Raw genomic sequence first — 18,222 nt, 5'->3', positions numbered from 1 at the left:
TCCTACATTCCTGGCAGACTTCACAGGACCACTTACCTTTTCCCTGTGGGATAGAACCTGGAGCAGGAATTGCCATCCCAGGCACAGTAAGGGTCCCGGGCAAGGCAGCAGTCAGCGCAGGCGGTCCCATAGATGTGGCAGCGGTGCAGGGGGACCTGTGTGATCCCTTCCTCTGAGCTCACGTACAGCTGTTGCTGTAGAAGGAAATGGAAAGATGTATTTTAAATGTGGAGGAGCTTCACCCAGGCCTTAACTCAAGACAAAGAGAGGAGTCACTAATATACGTAAAACTAAGAAAAACAGATATTTCTCAAGTGAACGGGACTATAATATTTCCACCTTCTTGTTAGAAAACACTTAGAACAACTTAGAATGTTATTTCTTTTTTCCACATTAAGTGTCACACTTCCATTCTGAGGCAGGCAGGCTGACTTAATATTTCTCAGATCTGAGAACTTGGTTCTTATTCACTGAGGACTGTTGGCTCATGCCTTTGAACTATGTATTTTCTCTGCATATAGTCACATTAGTAAATACTATGCAGAGTTCCTACTTGGATTCTCCAGTGCGTAGATTTCCAAGACATAAATCCTAGAGATTATGTTGGGGTTTAGATCCAGCATATAGCCTTAGATACCTGGAAAATTAAGCCAGTAGAAATTTTTTAATAAATGATAACTTTTGCAAGGGAAGTTGAATGTGAATCACTAGAATCTAGGCCAAAGTATCCTTTTTACTCAGAAACTATTAATCAATTATTCCTTAAGTATAAATTAATATTTAATACAAAATCTAGACACTTTCCTATTCTTTTGGTCATAAATCTAATAAGTTACACTGAACTGAATTCAGTGACGAGTGAGGAGTATTTACCTCTTCACTCTTTTGTGAAATACTGAGCAATGCATTGCTTTGAAAATCATGGAATGACTATTTTTGGTTTGAGTAACATTTCATTAGATATCCTCACATTTATTTTCATCATTCCTATTTCCTAGTAATGAATAGACATGTACAGTTTCTCCATAGATCCAACTTCACACTTCTTTGTATGCACCATACTTCCAAAGGAAAATTTCTATTTAGGACATAAGTAAAATAAGGAGTACAGATTTCATCTTTTCATACTTTTAAAAAATTATTTACTATTTTTTTTAAAGATATTTTAAGTTATTTAGAAATTATAAATAGTTAATATAAATTATTTTATACTACTGGCTCTTGGGCAGATGAACAGCTTGTGTCAGATCCTGTCATGTTTCTCCACATTAATTACAGAAAATATTTACTATGATACAGTACAATTGATCATTGTTAACATTTTAAGTCAATTTATTTCTCTATTAATAACATTAAGCAAGTATTCTTTTTCTCCTTACCTTTTTAGATGAAATCTTCATGGTTGTTATAGGAGAGTTACTCTGAAAGACAAGATTTCAAACCACATTTACAAAGACTCTCGTTAATGCACTTGCAAAATCAATAGTTAAAATTCAATAAAATCTGAGTCATATCTGACAGAACTTTAACTTTCCACATCTTGGAAAAGCATCACCCCCTACTACTTGCTATTTTCACAACTAATCAAATTTCACAAATACAATGCATGTCTCAGTAAATGCACTGGCTGAACTCAACGTCATTATTATTCATTACATGCATTGATTTTTGTACAGTACTAATTAACCTGCATTTGTGTTAGTTCAGCAATACAGCAGCAATGTGTTTTGAAGCCATTATTCTCACTTTGCAATAAAAAAACCCCTGTTCTTCAAAATTGATGATACAGAAAAATCATGCAATAGCTCATGCATATTTACTACATGACTGTTAAGAATATGTCATACTTCTCCTGCACATTATCTACAGTGTATACAGTTTGGCCAACATCCAACACGCTTTCAGATTATCGATGATAAGAATATTAAAAATGGCATGTGTGTTACTGAATGTTTTGTTCTCAGAGACACTACAGTATACTACTGTGTGTCATCACCGGAGTCTGTGTCCAAACCAAATCTTAGAAAGCTGGAAAAGGAATTATCACATTCATTGCTGTAAGCAAGTGAAGCAATTCATTATTCTCATCCAAACAAATGATTAGAATGATAGTAATAAAAATGTTTAGCATATTTTGAAGATTTAGCAATTGCTCAGTCACAAAGGAAAGCCCCATCGGTGGGCCAGGATTAACTGCAGTGGACTACGGGCAAAGTGGGAAGGCCAAGAGTAGAAAATCTGGCTGCAAATCATGAGAATTTGCAGAAGTATGAAGGAGTGTAGAGCTGCTCTGCTTTATTTTATGACTGAACTGTCTGAAGATTCACGTTCCAATACAACACTGCATTTGATGCCACATCTTGCTCAGGGACATGATTTAGCAGAGGGTTGTTAGTTAGGGTAGTATGATTAGGTCATAGTTGGACTTGATGATCTTTAAGGTCTTTTCCAACCCGAGTGATTCTGTGATTCTATGATTCTATGATCTTGTTTATATTCCGGAATCTTTGCTTTGCTTACTCTCTATATTTACTAGCACAAAACCAGTGATCTCATTCCCACCTCTTGGAGAGACTCATGAAAACACTGCCTCACCACCCGCACAGACTGCAACTGCTGTAGTTATGGTACTATGATTTTGAATGTTTGAGATAAAAAGGTCTGTGCAGAGACACCCAGAAATGAGGCTTAGAATCAAGATTCCTCTAATCCCACCTGTCTACTTTCTGTAAATGGAGTAAGTAATAACTGGGCAAATGGCACTCTAAGTAGTATTACTTACATATATCTTTTTCAAAGGGAGGTTTTCAACAAAAGCCTAGGAGAGCTTATTATGCTTTTTTGAAGCTTGACACAGAAAGTATTCCTTTCTTAGTGAAATAGCTATTGTTGCATGTCTAGATAAAAAGCTTACGTTTTTGTTATTGTATACTCTCAGTGAAATAGAAGAAAAATAGAAGAAAAGCCCATGACAAAACCCTTATCTAAGTTTATAGATGAATAACATCATTTGCCCTAAGGCTACTTATTTTAAAGAGCATCCCATTCAGAAATGTGAAGGGGAATCTTCAACATGAGGATGAATGTTTTCTTTAGGTTACTACAAGCTGCTACATGCCAGAGTGACTGACAGAGGCTATTCCTTTATTTTTTCCCATAGATGCTTGTGTTTCTTTTTGGTTCATGTTGTGTTAATCTTGTTGAGTTTTTTACTCCAGAAGCTTTGAAGATGTGCAGCTGAGCAAAAACACTAGTTTGCTTCAGTTCTGCAGCCCAGAATTAGGAAAAATATCAGATAATTAAAAATCTTAGATTTCATCTGTAAATAGGACTAGTCTCAATATGTCATGCCAATGACAAAAGTTGCATTTCAGAAGCCACTATAACATAACCTTATAAGAACACTATCAAAATCCTTCTATATAGTATGACAACATAAAAAATAAGCAACTTATATACAGGTTAAAAAGGGATTTAAGCCTCCCTATAGTCCTCATTCAGACTTTTTTTTTTTGCTCTTTGGGTGGGTATCAAGCTGACAGTAGGCACATTCACTTGATCTTTTATCAAGTCACAGTTGCCCTTGCCAAAGTCTTTAGAACAAAGTGTTTGTGTGAACATACACATTGGAAGAGTAAATGTAGGAGCAAGCCAAACCTGAAAAACCTCCAGCTCTTCTAAAATGAGTTCTCCGCTTGCAGAGAAGTTGGTGGGTAAGACAACAACTTTTTGTACAGTTCCTTGATCTAGAAAAGATGAGAAAAAATCAAACCACGTGAGAGAGAGGAAAAAAAAAAAAAAGATGAAACATTACTAAATATGAAAAGAAACACCAAAGCCAGCACTATGACACAAAGAAAGGTTTGAAAAAATATTAATTTGGGGTGAGAAAGCACTATGAGATGACTCCCTCACAAGTCACAGATTGTGGATAACTTCTACATGACTGTAAATAGTATTATTCTTATACATGAACTTCAAGAAGAAGTCATGGTAAGACTGGAGTAAGTACCATCATTGTTATCATTCTACCTGAAAAAATCAATCAAAATCAGTAATGATTTTACAGTGAAAACAGAGCAGAAAATGAAGGAGAGCTACTGTATAGTTGAAGTGTATTCATACTCAGTAATAATATGAAATGACAACTGATGACAGGAAAGGTAAATATTCCAAAGAATAACTTAATCTACTTCTAAAAATAATAAGCAGAAAGATTTTTTTTTTCCAGAAAAATCAAGCAATACTTAAGCCCTTTATATATTAGTAGGAGTTATTTTTTTGGTCCATGAGGAAAAAGGAAAAAAGGCAAGGAGAAGACACTGTAATGACTCAGTTACAGTTGCTATGTCAAAATACAGTTTCAAGCCCCTCAGGTTGAAGAAATAATTAAGAAGCAAAAATGATGTGCCAGTGGTGGTGCTTTTGTGAGTAGATAACATGAGTAAGAAAATTAGTGTTTTAGTGAATTTATGTGGAAAGAAATACAAAATGGAGGAGTCATTCTGTGGAGGTTCATAAAAGCTGAGACATGCACTGAAGTATTTTGGATGTGGTAGAAAAGAAAGAAAAGAAAGACTATAGGGAATCAGAAGGTTGACATTTTCTGGGAAGAAGTAATCTGAAAGGCCTGGAAATTTGTCGGAGTACAATCTGAGGAATGGGAACACGTGGTACAGATTCTGTTTGGCCTTCAAAAGTTTTATGAGCGGTATAGACTTTTGTGGTTAGTAAAACATGAGTACAGCACAATAGAGGTAAGTATCTACGTGTATTTTTATGAATTTGTGAGAGAGGAAAGGAAATCTCAGTTTCCTGTTTGGCAATTCATGATGTAGACTATGTAAACTGAAAAACTGCAATTTTCCCTTTGCTTTTAAGGGCAGTGACTAAATTCCATAGCTGGAACTGTAGGGCAAGTTGGTTGCAATAAATAATTTACATCTTCTTATTTCCCTGAAGGAATCTAGAAAGTAACCAAGCATTTTATTTTAAAAATTAAGGTTTATGGCCAGAATATTGGCATATAATGACCTGACCTCACATGTAGAACACAACACAATAAGTTGCTATTTAAAATAGAAAATAGAAAAGAGAAATTGAAAGCAGACAAGACTTAAAAATCCGTAGCTATCAACTGTGCATGCTCAGAGCACATTATACATGGATTTTTCATGAAAATCTTCTATGGAGAACATTTATTCTTATTATACAATGGCACGATAAACCAGTTCCTTCCAAAGAAATATTATTGAAACTAAATCTTGATAGCACAGTTGTGGTCTAGACTGGGTGCCAGTATTAGCAAAGCTATGGGAACCTGAGAGAGATTTACAAACTGCCAAGACACACCGAAGCTTTAAACTGCTGCAGATGCATCTCTCACTACAGCTAAGGAGAAGCAAGTGTGTGTGTGCATGGGTATATTTCTGATAAAGGGAATAATCCATTCACAAATATACACAGCTTAAGTCTAGCCTACCTCCGTCTTTTTGCATCCCTTTATCAATGTCAAATATTAAACTATACAATCTAGAACATTGCATCAGAAGTGCAGGAAGGAGTTGCAGCTTTTTGTGATTTTTTTCAGCTGCTTGCAAAGTGCCAGCTACCTGTGACCCTGACTTACAGGATATGAAGCACGTTGACAGTGACCCTAACTACAAAGGAGTGTGAAGCTGAGCTTCCAAAGAACTGAAGAACCAGTTTATTTCAGTGATCCAACAGGGCATGTCACACATCTAAAATTCCTAAATTGTTTTTGGTCCTCAAACATTTCTCGAAACTGAAATCAGAACCTGAGGGGAGCTTTAATCCAGGGCATTGAGAGAAAATACTGATAATGCCTGATGCCAAGCCCTTGTGTCCTAGTAACCTTTGGTATTTAAAAACTGGGTTCCTATCTACCTTTTTGTCACAACCAAGCAAAATACACAGAGTTAAGGACTGTTTACCTTACTAGTCATTCCATTTAACTCAATATTTTACCATTCCCTTTGACTCATTACTGTACAATTAGGGACAGATCGTTGCAGAAAGATATGCTCCCTTGTTTTAAAGCAATTAGTAAAGTTAATGCAACATTTAGAATAAATTTTCCTGTTAGGTGAAGTAGGCAATAGAAAGCTACTCATTAAATAAAACCACTTAGAGAAGGGAATTCCAGCAGCCTGTATATATAAATATAGATACTTCCAATAATGCTTATGGGCCATAACTCTCCACTCCTTCTGAAAATAGTCCTTCTACTGTTGCTTAGCCCGTTCCTTAATAGATGAAAAGCAAATATTTGTGCTTAGAAAACACTTCTTATTCCTTCCTCAGTAGTACTGAAGTCCCCATTGTAAGCACAGTAGCTGCCATCAGTCATTTCTATGTGTTCATGTCAGAACGCTTATGGCACATCTGAGTTTTTTTGAAAATTGTATTTGCTTATTTTCTTTAACAGCAAGGCAGCAAACTGAATTCCTGGGCCAGAAGGAAAGTTGGAAAGGATGCAGTGCTGTGCACTGCAGGAAATGAACACAAAATAACAGTGTCTGAGCTGTTTTCCAGTGTATTTCATAACAGGTAATCTTTTGTGTTGTGAGCCAGCTACAAGATCATTGAGTTAGTCACATTTTTTCATGTCACAGCATGAAATTTAAGCTAATTCTGTGAATATCATAAAAGTGAACAAGATTATTTCTTCTGTTTACTTGTATTTCCAGAAATCCCCTTGAAAGCAGTTCTATATTGTTACGATTTCACATAGTTGTGAAAAAAGCTAATGTGTCTCCAGAATGTAAACCCACTGCTAGAATGTCCCAGGTGAAGTGACAGATTTATGCTCACTGTTGCCCTGACTTTTCACCAGGAACTGCTTGTAACCTCGCTTCATCCCCAGGTTGGGAGTGGAGGGTAGATGGACGTCTGGAGGAATCTCCCTCGAGCTGATAGCAAGATGACAGGACAACTCATAATGACTGTTTTTCTGTTTCAAAACTGCTTGAGCAACTGCAGTCTCCAAGCTCCACGTGGAAGACAATGTCAGTGAGAACACATTCCCTTCTGAGAGGACTGATAAGCAGGGAATGGCAAGGGAGAAAAGCATTGATGTCCTGTAGGCTAAAAGACGGAGTAGAGATTATGCAGAGTGGGAAATACACTGAGGAGGAAGATAGCACCCAAGAAAGGAAGAAGGAAAGATAAATAAATAATTATAACATCAAGAATGATAGTAAGGCTAAAAGAACAAAGACTCCCTTGAAATGCAAATCATAATTTGGGGCTTGTAATAATCAACTGAGCTTCATTAATACTAGTGCCTCAAAGCAACACCAATTCCTGGTCTGATTGAACATGAGCAATAGAAAAGGCAAAGCTTAGTGATCAGTGATGAAAAATATGCAGGTATTTGGATGGAATCTGCATTCCAGGAGCTGAGTCTGTAGGTCTGAATTTCAATCTCATTCTCCGAATTCCTCCTAGCTTTTCTTTCCCTAGTCCTAAGTGAACACTGCAGTTGTCAGCATGGTGAGTATCAGGGAGACAGGACCCAGTCACCTCCGACCCACACTGCATGCACAAAACCAACAACAAATCAAAAACCTGACTTTTAAACATCATAAAATAATGACTGCATTGGACATCAACTGCTGTTCTGCTAAGAGCTTCACAGAGAGGCCTCCTGTTTTAGCCCCTGGTACATCAGACGTCACGGCAAGCCCTTCGTAAACTTTTCACTATGTTGAACTTGTCAGCCCACTGCCAGATTCATTACTTTTGGTCTCTAAACTGAGTTGAACCAGCTGCAGATAGATAAAATTATTGGAAAAAAAGAAAGGAAAGTGTGGATAGAATTCTCGAAATCTCTCTGCTTGAGACAATATTCAGTCTCAGCAAAGCACCTGAGATGGTGGCAAGTAATCAGTGAGGCCTGAGAGACATCTCCACACTCAGCTGTAAATCAGAGCTCTAACCACAGCCACATATCTTCATCATCTGTTGAATGGGTGCATTTTTTTTTTCCCCATCTCACATTGTTGCTGTGAAACTTGATGAAATCATTTCAAGCTGCATCGAAGAACAAAAAGTCAGGTACAAGCCATACCTGGGGGCAAAATTTTCAGATAGATCGAGCTTGGTCAAACTTCTGGAAACACCATGATCTTGATTGAACAAAAAATAAGAAGAAACCAGTGTGTAGGAAAATCTGCTTTACATATCTTCTTAAGAAGCTTTGAAAAACCTTTGGATGAGTTGGTCACTAAGAGGTGTTGAATGACTCACCCCTGCACACTCACAGACAGGTAGCTGTAGCATTACAGCTTTGGGAGGCACCCGTGCTCTTCTGTCTAGATGATTTCTGTTAGAATCTGTAGCTTATTACATGATTTTGGCTATTGTGTATGTTAGTGGAGACTAAGGTTGTCAGCAAAGTTATGTTTTCCAAAAAGATGGTCATCATATGACACCCTGGAAACAAGTATTCTCACAATTAATTCATATCTTTAAGACTATATTACAACCTGATGCTTGGAAAGCACTTATCTTACTGTTCCAGACTGAAAACAAGTGTTGCATCAGAAAAGCTATTAAAAACATTAATCAACCTCATGCCACATCAAATGCATTTGGCCCACATTAATCACCTGAATAAGCCAGAATGAAACCTGAAGTGCCTTTTCATGGCAATCACTTAGACCTCTTCACACAAAAACATACCCTATATTGATGGCAAGGAGCTGAAAAAAAAAAACATATTGGTGCTCATGTCTGCTTAATATATCCAAGTTTGACCCAGACATTTAAATACTTTTGTAACACCATGAGCAATAAAAAAACCCACATGCACAATCTCTTGGTTTTGCGATCAAGTGTGTGGAGTTAGACTGAAGGCTTTCATACTGCAAGCAGTAGGTGGCATGCTTAAAAAATAAATATTAATCTCAGGAAAATGTTCTCATGCTCTTTTACTGCTGTTCTTAAAACTCAAATGCAAAACAATCTACCAAGGGATAAACTAGGAAAACATTGTACTCTTGAATTCTCTACATAAAATTGGACCGGCTAAAGTGAAATTCTAGTGTGAATCAAAAACTGCAAAATTGAATTGTGAGCTACCATAAAAATGGGATAAATTAATATGTTATTACTCATTCCATAGGAAAAAAAGCATTATCATCACTGCTCCTGTCAAATATGCAAATAAGTGATTACATTATTTCAAAGTAAATTATCCCATTGGTTTCTGGGAAGTTAAGGTACACAATACTCTTCTCTTGTAGCACTGCTATTTAGCTTAAAGACTTGATTCTTCTTATTCTAAGTTGGCTCAAAAGGGGATGAAGAGACCATTTTGGGTGGACTGGAAAGTTTCCCTAAGTGGTTTGAGAGTCTTCACATTGAACAGTACAGAAAAACAAGCGATCCTTATTATTTGAAAAGCGGGTGGAATGCTGCAAGAATAATAATATCTGTTCATGGGATTTATTTTCTTAGCTACGTAAGTGACAGAAAAGGGAGAGAAAAGCAACATACTGACTCTCGGCAAGGACTAGCCCCTGTAAACTCAACATTTTTGTCCAAGGGTGCAAAGAAAACACTACATTAAGTTCACATTAATGTGAAAAAGTGACACAGCTGCCTACACCCTTCCAGACCACAGCTACATCATGAAAACCACTGGGGTTCTTTGAGCTTTCTATTTCTGTTATTCCTCACTTGCATCCAGGAACTGATTTATTACTGAAGCTATAGAGGAGGAAGAGAGGAAAAGCTAAACATTTTGTGTGCTCTGCATCTGGCAAGACATAAAACACTCCAGTTTCAAGCATGAGACAGGTCACTGACAGTGACAGACACGGCTGGCAACATCTCAGTTCAGCAGCAGTAACTCATCATCTGAACTGAATGTAATTGTCACCAGGTGCCAAGCCCCATTGTCTCTGGCTGTGGGGCACTAGGCTCCCAAAGAAATTATCACATGAAATTCTCCTACACAGTGTGTTTTTTCCATTTGCTGGGATGAACTGACACCGAAGAAAATCCCCTCTGCATTCCTTCTGACAGTTAATATCTCTATCGTATTCTCTTGAGTCTCACAGAAAGCAGCGAATAAAGAAAACAAGTTTATCCTCTCAGTGGCTGAAACTTGATCACTTTTATTTAAGAGGGCTGAGAAACACAGTAACTTTCACTGTGTCGGTTTCTTCTGAGGAAGATCTTGGAAGGTATTAGTGTCTCAGGGAGTCACTGTGCTCTACTCAGGAATAATAATGCCCACCCTCAACACTAACTGGAAGGCAGACAGTGATCTTTGTCTCTGGTGTACTGCAGAAGGTAAAAACAATGCACATAAATATCGAGGGCTGCAGGGTGTGTATTTTGTCCAAAGCAAACCTTGTGCTGGTACTTGGAAGAGGACAAACAAAACATAAGTACAAGCTGAGGTATGTTAATGCCTTAAATGAATCACAGGCACCATAAAGATTGGTTTGTAGTTCATTGAAGTATAAAATGAAATGGCTTGTGTTTATATCATGCAGAATCACTGCAATGTTACATGTCTTTATTGTGTATTTTCATGCACATTCATTATTTTCTATGCATTTTCAGTATTAACTAACACTGCTACATGAAGAATCCTGCATTGTTTGGAAAAGTCTATGTCTCATGTTCTCTACTTATCTTTAGTAGGATTTTACTCCAATTGACATTAGATGTTTATAGAACATTTTAAACCAATGATACCACTATATAAAAAAATACCTAAAACAGACAGCAGAGTTCTTGAGGAGTTGTATAAGAATAGTTGGGATAGTATCTATTAATGCTTCTGATATTTCCACAGTAGTGTGTGAAAACTGTTTTTCTTTACCTCTGAAGGAAAGAAGAATTATGACTCTAAAGTGTCTGAAAGTTGAGAACTGCAATTGCGTTAATTAAACAGAAAATGTGGCTGTATGTTAGGGAGGGAGAAAAACAAAGAAGACCTGACCTAATTAGCATAAGTTGACCTTGTAAGTGGGATCAAAGGATGCTTTAAAAATTATTTAACAACTGCCTACCAAGAAAACTAGAATGCCCAGATTTAAAATGGATTAAGTTTTTACTGTAGTTTATTAATTAGAGATTTTTCTATCCTAACAATGTCTTACAATACACCAAGACCTCACAGTACAGAAAATGGTAACCTGGTAGAGGTGTGATACAAGATGAGATAAGTATTTCTGTTTTCTTATTTCCTGTCCTTGAACCACAGAACCCTGTGGGCTGTAAGTGACCTTTAGAAGTTATCCAGTGCAATACTCCTCTTGAAGCAGGTCCAATTACAGTAAGGTTTTCAGGGCCATTTGCTGTTGGGCTTTGAATCCTGTTAATCTCTGAAGATGAACTCACAACCTCTTTGGACCTCTGTTCCAAAATCTGACCCCTTTAGTGGTGAATAATTTTCTTTTCTATCTAATTTCAATGTCTCATATTCCAGCTTGTGTCTCTTGCATCGCATCTTGACAATGAAGATCTTGAGTAGAATCTTTTCCCATTAAATAAATAAAATAGATGTAGACAGCAATGAGATCTCTACTTTGCTTTCTCTAAATAAACCCAATTCTCTCATCCTGTTCTCATACATCACATGCTACAGTCCATCAAGTAATCTCAATCCAATATGTGTCAATGTTTTCCCTGTACTGCGGAGCCCTTGACTGGATATGGTACTCTTTGAGTATCTTGTTGGCTGGATATACTTCTGCTAATACAGTGCAGTATGCATTTAGCCTCTTTCGGCACAAGGGTACCCTGCCAATTTTGATAGCTAGGGACGTTTTTCCAAGAAGACTGAAGAGACTTCCTTATAATTCCATCCCTATAGAAGCTTGACATTCTTGAAAATGCTTTTACCACCAGCTTCCTAAATCCATTATATCAGGCTGGTTATTCCCAGTCCCATGTGAGTTTGCTGGCAGACGTTTTTTTTTTTTTTTTTTTTTTACAAGCAGAAAATAACCAGAACCCCAATAATAGGTGAACCATAAAAGCAATACAAGCCATCTCTGTAATCATTTTCTGATGTTTAGAGATATATTTGTTCTCCTCAAGCTCTTTTCCTTTGTTCTACTTGAAAACATCTGTAGTAAAAAAGATTAGCCTTTGCGTATATCAACACATAATGCCCTGTTAAGCCAGTGGGAGTTTCACATGTGAATGAATCCTATAGTCTAGCCAGAGCTCCACTCTGCTTGTCTGCTTTAATCAAGAGAGTGAGATACATATCTGAGTATTTTTGAAAAATCAAATTTGATCAGTACGAGAATCACTGATGTGTTCCCAGCAGACTTCAGAAGCATAACCTCGGACTCAAATTTAATGTAGCTAAAACCAAAATGTCGGTCATATTAGAAATTATTTTAGAATGCTTGGATAAAATTCTCTGTATCCACTGCTAGTAAGAATCCAACCATTTATCTCTCTGTGCTAAATATTTATATATTTTCACTTTTGTATGTGATTTCTGCATATAATGTCCTCTAACATCAGATTGTCTTTTTTTTCAGATGTAGTTTCTCTGTGTATTAAATAAAGGTGATGAGAGTACACAGAACAATTCATAGTCAGATTTTGGAATTTCTGCACGTTAGAGAGAGTCAAATTCTAGTATGGAATCACAGTGATGAGAAACCGTATTCATGACAAGAATTATAATTTAGATCAAATAGAAAATATCCTAGTGTTGATTTATGTTTCTGGTAAAATTCATGTTGATACATTATATCTCTTGCACATAGTTAAGACTCAAAGGAAACAAAAATAAACAGAAAGTCAAACAAACAAACAAACAAAATTTATGTATTTCTGTAGACACTTCTGTAAATACTAAATATGTTTAAGTAAGCATATATTATCAATGCAAATTATAAAGCAACGGATGAAAACAATTACTGCTAATTTTGCCTTACCTGTTCCAAGAAACAAGACATGGTATCTTCCATCAGCAGCATTCACTTGGTCCACAGCAATCTTTGTATACTTGTAGTCCGTTCCTATCCGGATGATTAATGGCCTCTTATGTATTGGGTAAATGGGATTATACATCAAAGGATGATTTCTAATGAAGGTCACAACATCATCTGGAAACTCTTTGGTTGTCCGCATATTGGGTGTGAAGGCTCCTCCTGGACACTGCACAAAATATGCACAGTAAAGCTTAGCAATGCTTACCATCGTTCAGAGAGATTTCCTCTCTAATTCATTTACAAATATTGACCGAGAGCTGCAAAATAAGTTCCCAAAAGAACACTTCAGACACTGACTGAAAATAATTGTATTCCAGTAACTGGCATGAAATACTTGATTAGTTATGCTTTTATCTCCCATCAATTCAGATAAAGCAAGCACAAACATAATTTTGCAATATTAAAATCCAGGATGATGGCTAAGTTCCATACTTCCATACTATTTCCACATTCATTATACTTCCAGACATGCTTTTGAAAAAAACAAATCCAAGTAATTGACAGGGAAGATGCATTTGTTTTGTTATAGAACTAGCACAAAGATAAAAGGTAAAGTCTGATACCCAAATGTAATTTGGTTAATATCCCTCTAGTCATTATTCTGATTATAAGACAGTGAAAATGTCTCTGATTTGTCTTCATTTGAAAAAGCAGTAGTATAGGTTTGAAGTAGGATATTTGATATCTTGAGACAGTTAATCATTCACAGGATCTTACCTACCCCATCTTTTACAAGAAAACACAGAAATCCATTGGTATTCCACTTCTTTAAATGCAGCGAATAACCACTAAAATAATCAGCCCTGAGGCATTCTGAACTTCAAGATGAAAGTAAAAGCAGTCTTAAAAAGTTCAAATGCCTGCTGAGAATGAACCTAAAACAAGATTCTATGATTCTATGATTCTAAGATGTCAGGAGCTATGTCAGTGTCTGGTACACTGTGCTGGAAGTACCCACGCTCATTTACACAACTACTTCAGCCACTGATATTTCAGTTTTCACTGCTGCTCCTGAGATTCCCTCCTTGTCAGATTGCTGGGATATGGACCTCTCTTAGGAATACTGGAGCTATTCAGAAACATTTCAACAGATTATTTTCCAGTTGGAAAATCTTTATTTGCTCAGTACAAAACATTTCATGAAAACTTCTTCCTTCCTTTTGATGAGGACAATTCTTAGGTCTAGGATGGAATTTGTAGTCAGAACCACAGACACAAAAATAGCTAGTAGCTTAGGGATAGTGTCACCTCACCTGACTTCTGCTGTCTCAAAGTTAGACATTTATTCTTAGCCATCTAGCTTTCCTCTACAGTCAGTAATTCAGACTAGACACCCTGCTTTTATATGGTTAAGATGATGTAAAATGAATCATACTTTGAGATACTAGGAAACTTACCATGGGTATATGACTCATATGTCCAGCATACCTGATGCAAGCAAACATTAAGATCTGGGTCTTTGCATGTCAGGGGATCCCTCTAAACACCAGGCAGGAGTGTCAGTTCTACTCCTGCCACTAAAAGCTGTTTTTGTTCACCTTATTAACTATTCATTAAGCAATGCCAAGAATCAATTACAGAGTGGACCGTAGCCTAATACCAAGTTTTGAAATTAGATTCTGGTGCTGGTAGGAATAGTTTAAAAGAAACTGCTCCACCATTAGTTACCTTCGGCAGAAAAAACTGGAAGTCAGCTCAAATGTGGCTCTCTTTTCCCGTCTGAAGTGCTTGACAATTGATTCTTCTGAACTTAATTATTTATCCTGACAGTTTTGGTTAGGTGCTCATGACAGATGATACTACATGCTGGCTTTCTAAGACAGCTGACAAAATCTAATTTTTCCTTCCATAGAACTTCCATCCAGTCTTGCAGGAAATGGATGGAGCTATCTACTATGATTAGTAACAAGTGATGATAAAATAACTATCTTCATAAATCTAGGGGTTAATAGCAAGATTATTCTTCTTGGTAGTGACCTTCCAGCTAATGTTTCCTCTCTAGATGGACTCTGTTTCACCTGAAGTTCAAATTAAACTTTCTTGTCTCATGCAGCTGAAAGAAGATTTTCTCTGATGCTTTCTGTTCTCCTTCCATTCTTGACTTGGAGATCATAAAGACTCATGTCTTGGACTTCCTGCAAAATGGTGTGCTATTTTTCACTCAAGTATGACTCTAAAAACTTACATTAAAACACTATTCTGTGCAAGTCTTCAAAAAAAAAAAAAACATATTTAATCAATTCATTCTTTTGCTGTTCCCCATATAAACCAATACCAAATGAAAGATGCTACTGAAGAACACTATAAATTTTCCCTTTCCTGAAGGGATTGAATCTGTATCCTCCACACCTCATTCAAAAGCTCAGTTACACAGTAATTATGTTCACAGTTGATCACTGATTACAGACAGAATCAGAATTGTTTCATTTACAGTATATTCTTCAATGTACTGTAGGTAGAGAAACTATTTCTATAAACTGAAAAATGGAACTATCTTCAAATACGACTGAACGTAGTAGGAAGCTGCCAATTATATAGTTTCTTTTTTCCATAAGTAAGTTTTGCTTGCGGAGAAATAAGAAACCACTGGTATTTAGCAAACAGCAGCCAAAATCTGCAGAATTGATTATGGCCAAATGTATGTATTGCTTTATTTAATTCTACAGAAACTACACTGACCCCCTTTCACTGTTTATCCAATGTACTGAAACATAATAAATGTTCATTTCTGTCCAAAGTTTTAGTATGAATATCTCTCTAGGCAACTATAAAGTAGGATTTTCCATGTTATAAAAAAAAAAATCATCCTTGTCTAGTTCAGCATCCTAGAAGTAGCAGTAACATTTGTTCCAGAGGAAAAGGGTTTGTGTATCTTAGTATGCATGCTTGGAAATTCACAGCTAACCCTAAGAATACAATTTCTCTCTTGATGACCTGATTTTTACAGGTTCTGACATAACCGAAAAACAGAGGTTGCAGTATGCATGTAAAAAAGTAGAATATTTTGACGGTGTAGAAAACAAAAGCAGAGAAGGCCCATTGTAGAAAACACACCTTTGGGATATTATGCTATAGCTGATTTGGGAGGAAACAGAAAAAAATTCATTGATCAGAAAAACACTAATGATCATCTTAAAAGACCCTGTTTCAGTTTTGTTTTTGGTGTGAGTTAAGAATTTATCTTCAAATTAAAAGTTCACCAGCATGTCTGAAAAGGATAGATATTTTTTGTTACTATGTCAAATCGAAATCTGAATTTTCTTTTTTCCTTTCCATTGTGCTGCTGGATTCCTTCAGGCTCATCTGGAATACCTCCATGAGACGAACCTCCTTCTTGGCGGACTAAGAATAACATGGCAGTGGTTGAGGAAATATATACAGATACAATATTTTGAAGCAGTAGGAAATTTTGAAATCACAAGAGCACGATACTTCCTATTTAAATGGGCCATTTATTTTTTATTTATGTTAAGTTTAAACTTAAAGCCTCAGTGAACTCATCAGATTAGAGCTGTATGAATTAATGGCAAAGACGGAACAATGCTAGCATTTGAACATAGTGGAATATCATGTATTGATTAACTAATTTTAGAGATCTGCGAACACAAAGTTCTAAGTCTTACAACCACTAAGAACTGCACTAAAATATTAAAAATGGTGTCCAAAGACAGAGGTTTGGATCCAGACATTGAACACACTTGTATGCTTATTTATGTAATTATCTTTTGCTAAATCCTGCACACAAAATTTAAATGTACATTTTAAACATCTGACTGTTATTTAGTGAAATAACTCTTACCATCTTTGAGCAGAAAGAAGAGAGATTAATATCTTACGTGACAATGACAGTTCTTTTTTTATGGAAGATTTCCAGATACTGCACGATTTGAATGGTAAGGTGAGAAGCAAATAAAATTGTTCTGAACTGTAACTAAGTGCTGTAGTCACATACAGACTGTTCTCCTGGAATAAATAATACCTATTTATATATTAAACAAAGAAAAGTAATTGGCAAGCCTCTATAAACATATTATGTACTTACAGTGCCAGGTCGTGGGTATGGAATTCTGCCCTGATATGGAATCAGCTGATGGTTTGGGCCCTCCTTGTGTGCAAATGGCCCATTGAACACAGTCTGGATGTCAGATAAATGATACACACACACAGCTGAGCCTTTAAAAATGGAGCTGGAAAACAATAGGATAAGGTTAGCATTTTAGCCTACCAACATTTCTGTAGATTTTCCATTAATTTGTATGTTCCAGTGCTGAAAGGTACTTCTAAAATAACATAATACAATTTAATACTTCTATAGCATGGATTTACTATAAGTTAACCAATCTAGGTTTCCAATATACACCATTAACTTTTAGGACTAAGCAACTTTTTTGAACCATGAACTGAAAAGAGAAGGAAGGACTTAACTAGCTCTGTGATAGGAGTAAGAAATTTTTCAAATGTTGAATATAAAAAAATATAACGTGATTCCCATTAAATCAGAGGCAAAAATATTGCTGTCTTAAGTGAGACAAGAGTTTTATAAACTTTGTGCTGCTAAGCTCAGCAGAGATCTCCAGAACTCCCTATCAATATATTAACCACAAGACCACCGTAAGCCTCCCACAATTCATGGCTAAAATGTTAATCAAAACATCCAGCACAATTAAAAATTGTTAAATCACTACAATCAGTTACCAGCTGTTCTAAGCAAAATGGGGACAGGTTGTGGCTGTAAGAGAATTATACTCCTATGCAGTCCTCAAAGGGAGTTGAAATATAAGCTTCCTAAAGAGAAAGGAAGAGGTCTGTAAGAGGAGAGCATGCTTTTTTTCCAGTGCTACGGCTCCAGCAATGGTCTGATATCTCCTCAAACAGCACAAGCTCTGAATGGCCTCCATCACACAGTGACTATGCAAGGCACCAGGGGAATAACTCCTAGGGTAATGCTAAGACTGAGTGCTATGAATTAATTGTCTCTTTTTTTACTTTCACTGCATGTAAGACTTGGGATATTCATCCCAGTAAAGTGTAGACAGTCTAAAATATGTCTGATGTCAACTGAAGGACAAAGATTCAGTGATAATCTAAGTAACTCTCTGTTTTCAGTCAATGAAGGAAAAAAATCACTCCAGAAGAAAACTGAAAACATGAAATTTTCAAATCTGCATTTACATAGTGTCTAATCAAACCAAGTGCTACAGATTACCCATCAAACCACATTGCT

At 36.4% G+C, this 18,222-nt stretch overlaps 1 protein-coding gene across 5 annotated transcripts in view; it reads right to left on the bottom strand.

Annotated features, from left to right (window-relative positions):
- SEMA3C (semaphorin 3C) overlaps positions 1-18,222 on the bottom strand; it is a 117,230-nt gene that overhangs the window by 8,553 nt on the left and 90,455 nt on the right. For all 5 annotated transcript variants that reach the window (XM_031591947.2, XM_031592173.2, XM_031591864.2 and 2 more), the window contains 5 exons: positions 17,041-17,185; positions 12,942-13,164; positions 3,658-3,746; positions 1,380-1,421; positions 37-194 (listed from right to left, as the gene is read on the bottom strand). In XM_031591947.2, the coding sequence (XP_031447807.2) occupies positions 37-194; positions 1,380-1,421; positions 3,658-3,746; positions 12,942-13,164; positions 17,041-17,185 (657 nt within the window). The remainder of the gene's footprint in view (positions 1-36; positions 195-1,379; positions 1,422-3,657; positions 3,747-12,941; positions 13,165-17,040; positions 17,186-18,222) is intronic.

The sequence above is a fragment of the Phasianus colchicus genome, chromosome 1, assembly GCF_987193195.1.
Source record: "Phasianus colchicus chromosome 1, bPhaCol1.hap1.1, whole genome shotgun sequence".
Classification (NCBI taxonomy): domain Eukaryota; kingdom Metazoa; phylum Chordata; class Aves; order Galliformes; family Phasianidae; genus Phasianus; species Phasianus colchicus.
Note: the sequence above shows the minus strand (reverse complement) of the source record. Positions and strands in the feature narration are given on the sequence as shown.